We start from the raw sequence: 11,290 nt of genomic DNA on the forward strand, positions 1-11,290 counted from the left end.
CGCTCTGCTCTGCTCTGCTCTGCTCTGCTCTGCTCTGCTCTGCTCTGCTCTGCTCTGCTCTGCGCTCCTCTCCTCTCCTCTCCTCTCCTCTCCTCTCCTCTGCTCTCCTCTCCTCTCCTTTCTCCTTCCCTCTCCCTCGCTTTCGTCTTCCTACTCGCGTCTGGTTTCGCCGTCTCCCGACTCTGAGGCGGAGGTGTGAGATATAAGGAGAAGCGAGGGAGGGGAGGGAGAGCAAGGCAGGCAGAGCATGATCGACAGTAGGAGGAGGGGCAGGAGCAGGAGGGGCAGGAGCAGGAGGGGCAGGGGCAGGAGGAGCAGGAGCAGGAGGGGCAGGAGCAGGAGGGGCAGGAGCAGGAGGGGCAGGAGAGTCGAGCAAGAACGGATATCAATGATGACTAAGAGGACGGGGAGCAGAGGGCCACACGGCGAAGCAGGTGAAGCAGAGCAGCGAGACGTCAGAACAAGAAGAGGAGAATGAAGAGGAGGAGGAGGAGGAGGAGGTTCAAGTGCAAGAAGGGGAAAACGAACACGAGTATCTGGGGAAGACCGGAGCTTACCTGACCTTACATGATAGAACCATGAAGATCCGTCGGGCGCTTGCAGCGTCGCTGCTTTCCATCGTTGTAAACTCGGGGCTGGTCGCCTCCTTCGCTTCATCTCCCGCTCTCGCTAGATCGATGAGCGTCAAGGCTGTGCATGCTTGCAGAGCTTCTTCTTTCCACGGCATGGTGAGGACACGAGGACCAGGACTGTGCGTGGTCATCAAGTGACGCGATGGCAGGCTGCTGGCCAGTCGTCAGTCCTCTCCCGCCGCTCTCGCTCTGTGCGGCTCAACGGCGTGTCGGGCTCGAGGATGGTGATTTACTGATCCATCAAAACCGCCTTCGACGCATTCAGATTCTATGTGCTGCGTCAGGGCGAGGAGCTGCGAGGTGAGAGGCGCAGGCAGCTGGGTTGCTCCTCATGCTGGTGCAGGTACCGGAGTGTGGGGAGCTCTCAGGATCAAGAGGGATCCGGATGAGAGCAAAGAGCAGGAGAAGAAGGAGGAGCGGGAGAGCTCTGACTAGGCCGCCCTGACGGGATACGCCCGAGAAGCGGGTGAAGGGAAGGAGCAACCATGACGGACGCATCAGAAAAGAAAGCTTGATACGCCCTGAGACCTCTTCCCTCCCTCCCCTCCCACTCGCTGCCTCTCCTTGGCGATGTTATAAATTTCAAAATCTCACGTGGAATGTCTGCGGGTAGTTAGAGGTTGGGATGAGCAGGAGGGAGGGAGCAGGGGAACAAGAGTTCTTCCTAGGAGGGAACAGTCAAGAGCAGCAAGTCATGTCCTCTTCAGCTCGCCGTCTCTTGTAACAAAACCTTCAGCATATCACCAACGGTCTGTGCGACAGGAAGCAGGTGTTCTGCTCCCGAACCAATCCCGAGGGCTCGTAGGGAAGCAGAAGTTTCTACCTCCTTGTCGCCTTTGAGGTCCTGCAGCAGGGTCAGCGAGGACATCCGGCTGTGGGACGGGAGGAGGAGCAGACCTCAGAGAAGATCCAGTCATCAGCAGGGCTGACAGGAGCAGGAAGGGACATGTCCAAGCATCCTCGAATCAGAAGCTCTCGCAGCTCTTTGGTAGCACGTCAGTCAGGCCCCCTACCTCCTCCTGCTGACCTTCCGCGCTTGTTCGACGCTCCTGCCCAACGATGAAGCGCCTGCGAGCCATGCTCACCCTCCTGCGAAACTCTCGGACGCTCCTCGTTCACCTGGACTCGCTCAACGCTTCTCCCGGCATCTCAGCAGCAGCGAGATGAGCCCGAGCAGCGTCTCGCACGTCACAGATCAGCCTCGTCTGCACCTGCTCGCAGCATGAGGGAAGGAGACGGCGGCCGCTGCTTGCCTTGCCCTCCCCTCTCAGCCATCGGCGAACTTGCTGCAAGGACGCACTCTTGACGCCTGAGGACCGAGGAGGACCGAGGAGAAACGTTGGAAGAATGGAAACTACTTCAATTCCATGCTCCCGTCCAAACTGCAAGGCTTCCTACTGGAGGGTGAGGGTCGACAAAATATCGGGGGAAGCGAGAACGAAGAGGCGGAATTGAGGCAGAGGAGGAAGAGGAGGAGGAGGAGGAAGGACCTTCTCTGACTGAGTCTTTCCGTACTGGTAGGCTTCCATGCCGGGCCCGTCTTTCGTGCTCACTGTGTTCCAATCATCCGAAGTGAAGAATTCCTGCCGTCAGGGTCAGCGCACAGCCCCAGATATCGCTCGCACGCCCCACCCCATTGCGAGGTTTCTGTCCACTTCCTCTCAGAGCGGCGACAGAGGAAGTCAAGACCACCCGCCTCACTCCGGCTCTTCTCGCGCTCGCCATTACCTGTGCCTGCTAGTCATGCCGCCATTGATTCAGAGCAGCCGGACACGTTCAAGGTGCCTTCAATGCAAGTGCTGACTACTTGCTGCTTCTGACTGGCTTGTTGGAGAGACACGGGGAACGGAGAGGCAGCGTGAAACACGACTTGCACTCCTTCGAAGGCTTCATCGAAGCTTCCTTCCTCCAAGAGCTCACACCCACGCACTACTCTCACACCATCCATGGCTGGTAAGGCAGCTGACGGCCGAGCTCTTACAGTCGTGACAACCTTGCGAACATTCAGCAACATACGAGGAGGCGAGTCGAACAACCTCGTGGCCCTGTGCGCATAGCTGAGCAATCAGCTCCTGACCCAGGAAACCTCCTCCTCCCGTCACACATGCAGCATATCCCGCAGCTCTTTCACTCCACAACACCAGGACAGAAGCAAGCAAACTCAAGCTGCTCAGTATTCTTGTCAAGTTCATCCACGAGTCTTCTTCTCCCCCTCCTCTTAGTTCGCCATGTTCCCTACCGGATCCCACACCTGATCCCACCGGGACGAGCCTGGGCGGGCCTGTTTTCAACTACGAACCAGCTTCGTTGAGAGTTTTAAAATGACACATTGAATATTGAAAATACAAGCGTTTATTTCTTTCAGATTCAGAGCCACGAACTTGTTTCGTTTGACATTCCAAGTTTTTGGGTAAAGTTTAATAATCACTATTAAAGAGATGTACTGTAAGCTGCATCAGATAGAGACTGAACTGGTACAATTTCTAATACCATTATATAAAACTATATATAAAGATCGATTACCGGGAACCTTTGGTACAATAAAAGTGCCAATATTATATATCATTATATTTTGTACTGGTTGGAGACACTCAGGAAAAAAAACATAAAACTTATTATTTCCTTCATAAACGCTGGTCTTCGGATTCCCGGAGGGGGTGGTCAGGCCATTCACTTGTAGGGTAAGTTTGCTGGAATGATGGCAAAAGACCCACCCTTCCCTCATAAAATATACAGATTATAAAATACTCAATATCCTCATATGGTACCAAAATTTGAATTTGAATGAGTACCTTTGGAAATTTTCTGCCTCTGATGAAAATTTGTGACTCACACACCATGGCAGGGCAGGTGAGGCAGACGCTTCAGGGAGGACGGGAAGATGTGGAGAGAGGAAAGGAAGGAGGCGGGGGGAGATGAGGGGCGGAGGAGGCGAAGAAGAATGCGTCAGAGAACATGATGGCCAGAAGGAGACGAAAGTTGTATATAAGAACATGAGGTTGTCTTGGACCGAGACAAACCGCAGGAGTAAGAATATTGCAGAGTGTGGGAGAGAGGGAGAGGAAATCGAGACGGGAATGATTCGTTTTCACGGAAACAAAACATGAAAACCTATGAGAGGCGTGCGAGAATTGTCACAAGGTGGAAGGATGATTACTGAATTAGCAAGTTTCTTGATAATTGTAGACGAAGGGTACCGAACAAGCAGTAGGATCGGAACAAATGACAAAACATGAGGTAGCAGATGCATTTTCAGAGGAGAGGAGAGCAGAGGTATCTTAGAGAGAACGTAAGCAGGAGAATTGCGTTCAGCGCAGGCCTTTATCCTTTCATAACGTAAAGTTGACGTCTTTTGCAGTGCATCACAATGGATAACGATCTTGACATGTCAAGTCTGCCGTCGGATTGTTTTTCTGAGTGGAGTGGCAACGAAATGAGCAATATCAAGTATGATTCGCTTCTCCTGACTCCTGAGCGAAGCATCAAGGTTTGGGCTCACCCCTACGAGGAACATTTGTTAGACCCCTGCAAGTTCTTGGATTTCAATCAGTTCCCTGCCGTTGACTTGCCATGCACGAATCCCTTTGCTGCCCTCCAGACTTGCAGCAACTCGACGGAGTCAACGAGCAAGGAGGTAGCGCAGGGATGCTCGTCGTCGGATGGCAGTGCGCTGGAGGACGGAGTGCAGCAGTTGCCGTCTTGCGCGTCTTGGGGTAAGAGCGACCGGCGGGGAGTACGAGAGCCTCTGTCAATGTCCAACTTCAACCAGAGAAGCGAGGTGAGGGAAAACAGAGACCTCGACTCTGTGGACCTCGAGGGAGGCGAGAATGGTGAGTTGCCGATGATGAGGAGCGTGTGGACGAGGAGCAGCCACGAGGGTCTCCTCACATGCGTGGAGGGCAAGAAGCGATGGTACCAGTGCATCGACTGCTCCTACCGCAACGATCGACTCTACCACAGCAAACGTCACTACGAGAGGATCCATGTCAAGCACGGCAAGTCGGCTCCTTCCAAGCGCAAGTACCCCGAGGCTGCCAGCGACGGACTGCCAGGTCTGGTGCAGCTAGATCCGATATCGGTAGCGAGCCGATGCAACAAGGATGCTGGAGGAAGTGAAGGAAAAGTAGAGGAGGCTATGAACATGCAGCCAGTCAAGGTTGAGACTTGGAAAGGTGATAGTCAGGTCAAGGAAGAAGGAAAGAAGAAGCCGCGCACGGAGAAGCTGAAGCCTGGAGTGACCATGATTAAGTCGAGAAAGATATCGCAGACACTCAGCACGCGAGAGGATCTCGATCAGGCAGAGTGGGAGGCGGTTGCGAACAATTATAATCACTTCCAAGTGGTGGCAACTTGCGACGACTTTTCGTGGAACTTTCACTCTGATTCATGATGAATGTGACTCGACGCCTTCACACTTGAACAAATAATCTGTCTCAGCTGTGATACTTGTAAATGTAGTGCTTATGTTTGTCCTGGCCGTTACTCTGCTCGATAGGTTTTGAAGAAGTAAAACAACACTTGTAACGAGTGTATATCGTTTGCATGCTAACCCACTATCCTACAGTCAAACATCGGTTGTCACTCATGCCCTAGACAGCATATCCCAGCCCAGGAGCCTGGCCCTTGCCAACAGAGATGGGGGGGGAGAGGAACTGTCCCAGTGCTTTGATCTGCGAGGGGTTGAGAAGCTTCTCATGAGATTCTCGCTGCCTCTTCTGCTCCACGCTCTTGTAGTACTTGATCCCCTCCGACAGTCTCTTCGCCTGCGGCCCCAAAACTTTCAGCTTCACCCTACTCACAAGGAGAAGCTACCAGTGCTCTGTTGTACCATTCGGCAGTCCCCCGTGAGCTGACGCGCTTCTTGAGAGGATGCACCTCCTTGCCAGTGACCTGTCACATCTCTCAGCCTCTTTCTTCAAACCTACACAGATACACACACGCACACCACCACACCGGTAGCCATCTACTACCTTGTGAATGAAGTTCTCGACGTAAGGGCCCTGCGAGCTCTGCTCCATCTTGAGGCTCTGTCCGAGCTCCTGCGTGGACAAGTAAGGAGGGTTCTATTCCAGCAAGGCGATTCTCGACCTGAGCCAAATGAGTGGCAGAGTCCTTCTTCAAGAACTTGGGAGCAGCGTGTTTAGGGGCCCAGTTCTTATACTCCATCGTTTCAAGCTTCTGTGCCTCATGGACCTTTACATGAAGTTCGTTACGAAATTTGGCAACAGCGCTTGAGCACGTACCAACTTCTCTCCATCCTTCTTGTTCAGCGTGGGGTCGACGTGATGTACAGCCTTGCGAAGCCCCTCTTTCACAGCAACATTCAAAGGAAGAGCATCCCGCAGACCCTGCCAACATGTGAAAAGACAGTCGAACGATGCATCGAAACCTACATCTTGCAAATAGGCAGCAACACGCTTGTCCTGCTCCTTGCTCAAGGTTGCATGCGCACTCGGGATGCTTCGTAGCTGCTGGAGGTTGTTGACATCCTTCAATGTAGCTGCTGCTTTCGCACTCGCTTGTGTGGTTGAGTGGAGCATCTAGAAACGGAAACGATCAGATCATTTATGCATTTGTTTTCAACAAATATGAAAATCACTATAGCGACAAGACCAGTAAACGCTTCAAACAAGACACCAGGCACTTCGTCTACATTCTCTTCACCTTGTGGGTGGTTGGGTGCATAACCTTGTGGTTAACAACGTTCATCGGAGTGTCGAGGTCCTTGACAAGCTCCTCGGACTGCTTCCTGCTCAGACTTGGGCCCAAATCCTTGCTGAAGGTCTGAATGTGATTCAAGTTCTTCCTCCTTTCATCTTCAATCTATCAAGAGACAAAAGACAAGTTACAACCGTGTAGTTAACAAGATGTTGCACAGGAAGGAACAGGAGAGCGCAAAAAATCCTTTAGGGAACAAGAAAACCACGACATGAAGCTGGAGCGAATAGGAAAACCACCACACAAATCAGTGATCCGCGCTCACCTCTTGATTGATGGCATTCTTGGCAACAATCGCGAGAGCATCGGCCTCTCCAGCATTCAATTCTGCTGCTAGTTTCTTGCCCGCCATGGCGTTAACCTTCACTGCCTGAAATCATAAATCAGTTAGCTTTGACAAGCATTCGTAAATCAGTTAGCTCCGAGCGACAGAGAACTTCAAGGCAGGGCAAAGAGGTGACCCGAGAGGAAGGAGCGAGCTGTATGGATCACCTGATGCAGCTTGTTGAGCTTGTGGGGTCGCAGCGCTGCCTCCTCACCAGCCTCGAGTGACTTGGCAAGAGCCTCTCCTGCCTGCTTGGACACAAACTTCTGCTCCCACTGTCAGTGACCTGCCACGTCCACGCATCCTTATGTCACCTCGTGCGTCTTGGGGGCAGAAGCAGCAGGGTCGAAGTAGTTCTGCTGGGTTTGAGTGAGCTCCTTGGCAAGTGCCTCTGCCTTAGCAGGGGAGAGAGAGTGCTGGCGCTTCTTCGCCTGCAGGAGGATCATCGGTACACTGACTGCAGATAGCGTAAAACTAACCTGCATTTCCGCATACTGTGGTTGACTGTTGCGCACAGTCCAAGAAATGCCATGGTTCTCATCCTTGAGGTACTCGTCCATAGTGTGTGAGAGCTCCGTGGACAGAGCCTGTATGCGGTTGCGTCAGAGCGATCGAAGAACTTCAAACAGCTGGCAGACAACAACCTGAGCTTGCTTTGCTTGAATCAGCTTCTTGCTCTCCTTCCTGTCTTCCACGATTCCATTTGCATCCTTCCAGTGCATGGCGGCTGAGTGCATTCCGCCCTTGCGGTAGTGGGGCTCAGGATGGACGAACTTGGAGAAGTAGGGGACGTTCAGAGACGCGGGTTGGTGAGCTCGGGGCTTGACATCTGACGGGCTGTAGGACTGCTTCATTACGTTCTCCAAGAGCTGGGGGTTCTTCTTGCCAAGGCCGGAATGCTTGCCTGAAGCTTGCTTTGATGCTAGGAGCTCAGAGCTCTGTCTGCGAGGAGAGAGGACGAGGAGGAGGAGGCATAGAGTCATCGCCATTGCCCCCGCCACCAGCATCCCCTTTTTCCCCGCCTCATACCGTCGCGCCATCATCCCACCGCGCCTCTTCGCGATTTGCCCCTCTTCCCCGCTCTTGAGCATCCTGCTGCCCTGAGGCAGGCTCGCTGACCTCAGTTGAGAACTGTGAGGGGATGAGGGTGCTAGTTGGCGCTCGAGTAATGCAGGGAAAGGCGGAAAGGGAAGAAGGAGGACGAGGACGAAGATGAGGGGGGGAGGAGAGAAGATGAGTGGAGGACAGTGACGTACAAGAACTGGTCATCAGATCAGAGATGCAGAGGAGTAGTGGAACATAAGAATGCAGAAGATACTTGGAGTAGAGGAGGAGCAGGTAGTAGCGCAGAGGTAGAGGTGAGCTGTAGAAGGAAGATATGGCGATGAGATAATAGATGATGCAAGGGTCTTGGGAGTGTTCAAAATATTGGATGATTGCAGGCAAGAGCTATGGAGGTAGATGGTTACATCACCGCAACCTGGGAACTTGAGGAACGAGGAAGGGTAGCAGGGTGGAAACAATTTTCTGAATAGAAGAGGGAAGCAAGCAGGAGCAGCCAGATAGTGATATGAACTGTAGTGAAAACGAGGAGGCGGCTGGAGCACTGGAATGCCAAGGGGAGTAGAGTCAAAGTGTCAAAAACATCAGCGCGTTTGTTACGCATGTAGATCGTTACGGAAGAAAATCGTTCTTCGCAGATGATGTTGTTCAAACTTGATGTTGCCTGGGGACGGTGGTTCTGATCTGAGAATAAGTTGACAGATACCTTCGTCGTTCAACCATGGGTGGTCACAGGCATGACAGCCCATCCGACGATGAAGACAAGCAGGTCAAACCAGGTCGGCATGATACGCCGTCGGACGAGGATGAAGACATCAAGCCCATTGTCGATTTCAAGGGTGAGAAGCGAGCTGAGATCGTGGGTATGGACGGAGAACAAGAGCTGGACTCAATGAAGGAGCATCAACACAAGTCCAACGGCGTCAGGGTGAAGCAAGAAGTGTTCGTCAAGGACGAGTTTGGCCGTGATCGAAAGGTGGACAAGCCTCGCAGCAGAAGTCGAGACCGAGACAGAAGCCCCAAGAGGAGCAGGAGCCGGTGCGAGCTGCTGCGATGTACTGGTGGAGTGGGTTGACCTGACTTGTCGTTGTGTGCAGAAGTCGGCGAAGGTACTCCAGAAGCAGAAGCCGAGAGGGATATGGGGGGAGATCGGGACGATATGACAGGGACGTCAGGAGGGAGAAGGGGAGACGATGGAGCAGGAGCAGGAGCAGGAGCAGGAGCAGGAGCAGGAGCAGGAGCAGGAGCAGGAGTAGAGACAGGCGACGTAGCCGAAGCAGGGGCCGTCAGGGTTTCCCTGTGCGGGTGAAAAAGGAGGATGAATCATCTGATGGTAAGCCATCTAAAGTGAAGGTCGAGGACCGAGCGCCGAGATCGTGGGACCCAAGCAAGCCCTTGCTCCCTAAGCTGGCGGAGAGGCAAGACTCTGACTGGGCGCAGCTCCCTGTTCTGGAATACAGGAAGACGATTGTGGACATGGTGAAGAATAACCAAGTGATTGTGCTGACCGGCGAGACGGGCTCGGGGAAAACTACTCAGATCCCCCAGTACCTCGCGGCCGAATGCGGGTGGACAGGACGGATCGGAGTGACGCAGCCTAGGAGGGTCGCAGCCGTCTCTGTGGCTCGACGAGTGGCTGAGGAGGTCGACTGCGAGTGCGGGGAGGACGTGGGATACGCGATCCGATTCGAAGACGTGACGAGTCCGCTGACAGCCATCAAGTATCTGACAGATGGCATCATGCTCCGAGAGTGTCTCGGCGATCGATTCATGAAAGACTACTCGGTGGTTATGCTTGACGAGGCGCACGAGCGATCGCTACACACAGACGTGTTGTTTGCTCTCATGAAGGAGGTTTGCAAGAACCGGCCCGAGTTCCGCCTCCTCGTCTGCAGTGCGACGCTCAACACGACCAAGTTCTCCGACTACTTCTTCAACTGCCCCATGATCGACATCCCCGGACGAACTTTCCCTGTGGAGATCCAACACATCGACTGCCAGAGGTACGTCGACAAGGTCATGGAGCTTGTGGATCACCTGCATGCCGAGCAGCCTCCCCAGCATCACATCCTCGTGTTCCTCACGGGCGAGGACGAGATCAATCGAGCCTGTCAGGGTATTCACCGTCGCATCATCCAGAGACAGGCGGACGGGGAGGAGGTCTGCGCTATGAGGATCTGCCCCCTCCACGCCTCCCTCCCTGTCGAGTTCTACCAGCGCGTGTTCGATGAGCCGCCTGAGGGGACTAGGAAGCTGGTGGTGGCCACCAACATTGCGGAGACTTCCATCACCGTCCCGGGCATCAAGTTTGTCATCGACTGCGGCGCAGTGAAGCAGAAGATCTTCAACGCCGAGAGCGGCATGGAGTCTCTCAACATCGTCCCTGTCTCCAAACCAGCAGCCAAGCAGCGATCAGGGCGTGCGGGGAGGACGGGGCCGGGAGTTTGCATCCGCCTCTATAGCGAGAAGAAGATGATGAAGGAATTCCCGGAAGAGACGATGGCGGAGATTCTGAGGACAAACCTCTCGTCGACGATTCTGATCCTCAAGGGGATGGAAATTGACGACCCTGTCAACTTTGACTACATGGATCCCCCAGACGCTGACAAGATCGTCTCCGGTCTCCGCATGCTCTACCTGCTGGGGGCTATCGACGCTGACGGTCTTGTTCCTTCCTTGCCTGCGGGCAGGCCGCTGATCTTGCCGCAGGGAAGATGACCAAGGTAGGGAGAGACATGGCGCTGTTCCCCCTCGAGCCGAGTCTCAGTCGCATGCTGCTCGCCTCCATCCTCCACAAGTGTGCCGACGAGATGGTCTCTTGCTCCTCCTCTCCTTCATGGTTCTAACTTTTGCTGTAGGTAACTGTGGTTGCCATGCTTGCTGTTGACGGAGCCAACGTCTTCTACCGCCCAACCATGAAGGAGGAGCAGCTGGTCTGCTCATTTTCTTCCCTCCTCCTTCCCCCTCCTCCTCGTTCCCCCTCCTCCTCCTCGTTCCCCCTCCTCCTCCTCGTTCCCCCTCCTCCTCGTCTTCCTCCTCCTCCTCCTTCCCCCTCCTCCTCGTTTTCCTCCTCCTCCTCCTTCCCCCTCCTCCTCGTCTTCCTCCTGCTCCTCCGCCCCCTCCTCGTCTCTAATCGCGTTGCAGGTTGCGACAGCAGCTCGCCAGCGATTCTACGACCCCGAGGGAGACTACGCGGGGCTCCTGCGCCTCTACAAGGTGACAAGGAGCTGATGCCCTGCGCTTGCGGTCAAACGACATGCAGGAATGGGAGGAGGCTGGAGGTATGCGACGAGGACTTGCATGGTGCAAGACAAACTATGTCCACTCGCGCGCCATGTGCAGGTCTACTCTTTCCCCCCTCCTGTCACTTCCTCCTCCACCACCAACTCCTCATCCTCCTTCACCACATCCTCCTCCTCCTCCTCCTCCTCCTCATCCTCTGCATCCATGAAATAAGTGTCCGCTGGACTGAACGGACATTACTGCAGAATGTAGAGAACCAACAGAGAGGGTGGTAGTATATAAACCTGGTCCGCCAAATACTTAGGCTTCT

General features: G+C 54.0%; 4 protein-coding genes across 4 annotated transcripts; 2 read left to right on the forward strand and 2 right to left on the reverse strand.

Moving 5' to 3' along the window:
* Window positions 1-572: 572 nt before the first annotated feature.
* Window positions 573-1,225, forward strand: GUITHDRAFT_153758 (hypothetical protein). The gene is made up of 3 exons (XM_005828741.1): window positions 573-728; window positions 782-932; window positions 976-1,225. Exons 1-2 carry the CDS (start codon window positions 579-581, stop codon window positions 866-868), a joined length of 237 nt encoding a protein of 78 aa, XP_005828798.1. The 5' UTR covers window positions 573-578; the 3' UTR covers window positions 869-932; window positions 976-1,225.
* Window positions 1,226-1,335: 110 nt separating this feature from the next.
* GUITHDRAFT_153759 (hypothetical protein) lies at window positions 1,336-2,876 on the reverse strand (the record flags this gene model as incomplete). The annotated part of the gene is made up of 9 exons (XM_005828742.1): window positions 2,799-2,876; window positions 2,407-2,442; window positions 2,265-2,360; window positions 2,123-2,215; window positions 1,886-2,026; window positions 1,752-1,843; window positions 1,660-1,700; window positions 1,530-1,615; window positions 1,336-1,476 (listed from the first exon to the last, which is right to left on the reverse strand). The coding sequence occupies exons 3-9, from the start codon at window positions 2,355-2,357 to the stop codon at window positions 1,336-1,338; spliced, it is 687 nt and encodes a 228-aa protein (XP_005828799.1). The 5' UTR covers window positions 2,358-2,360; window positions 2,407-2,442; window positions 2,799-2,876.
* Window positions 2,877-3,456: 580 nt separating this feature from the next.
* Window positions 3,457-5,022, forward strand: GUITHDRAFT_164310 (hypothetical protein; the record flags this gene model as incomplete). The annotated part of the gene is made up of 2 exons (XM_005828743.1): window positions 3,457-3,482; window positions 3,991-5,022. Exons 1-2 carry the CDS (start codon window positions 3,471-3,473, stop codon window positions 5,020-5,022), a joined length of 1,044 nt encoding a protein of 347 aa, XP_005828800.1. The 5' UTR covers window positions 3,457-3,470.
* Window positions 5,023-6,181: 1,159 nt separating this feature from the next.
* GUITHDRAFT_153760 (hypothetical protein) lies at window positions 6,182-7,727 on the reverse strand. The gene is made up of 6 exons (XM_005828744.1): window positions 7,320-7,727; window positions 7,155-7,262; window positions 6,990-7,106; window positions 6,843-6,941; window positions 6,616-6,720; window positions 6,182-6,455 (listed from the first exon to the last, which is right to left on the reverse strand). Exons 1-6 carry the CDS (start codon window positions 7,680-7,682, stop codon window positions 6,282-6,284), a joined length of 966 nt encoding a protein of 321 aa, XP_005828801.1. The 5' UTR covers window positions 7,683-7,727; the 3' UTR covers window positions 6,182-6,281.
* Between the last annotated feature and the right edge of the window lie 3,563 nt (window positions 7,728-11,290).

This window comes from Guillardia theta (assembly GCF_000315625.1).
Source record: "Guillardia theta CCMP2712 unplaced genomic scaffold GUITHscaffold_57, whole genome shotgun sequence".
In the NCBI taxonomy this organism is placed as follows: Eukaryota; class Cryptophyceae; order Pyrenomonadales; family Geminigeraceae; genus Guillardia; species Guillardia theta.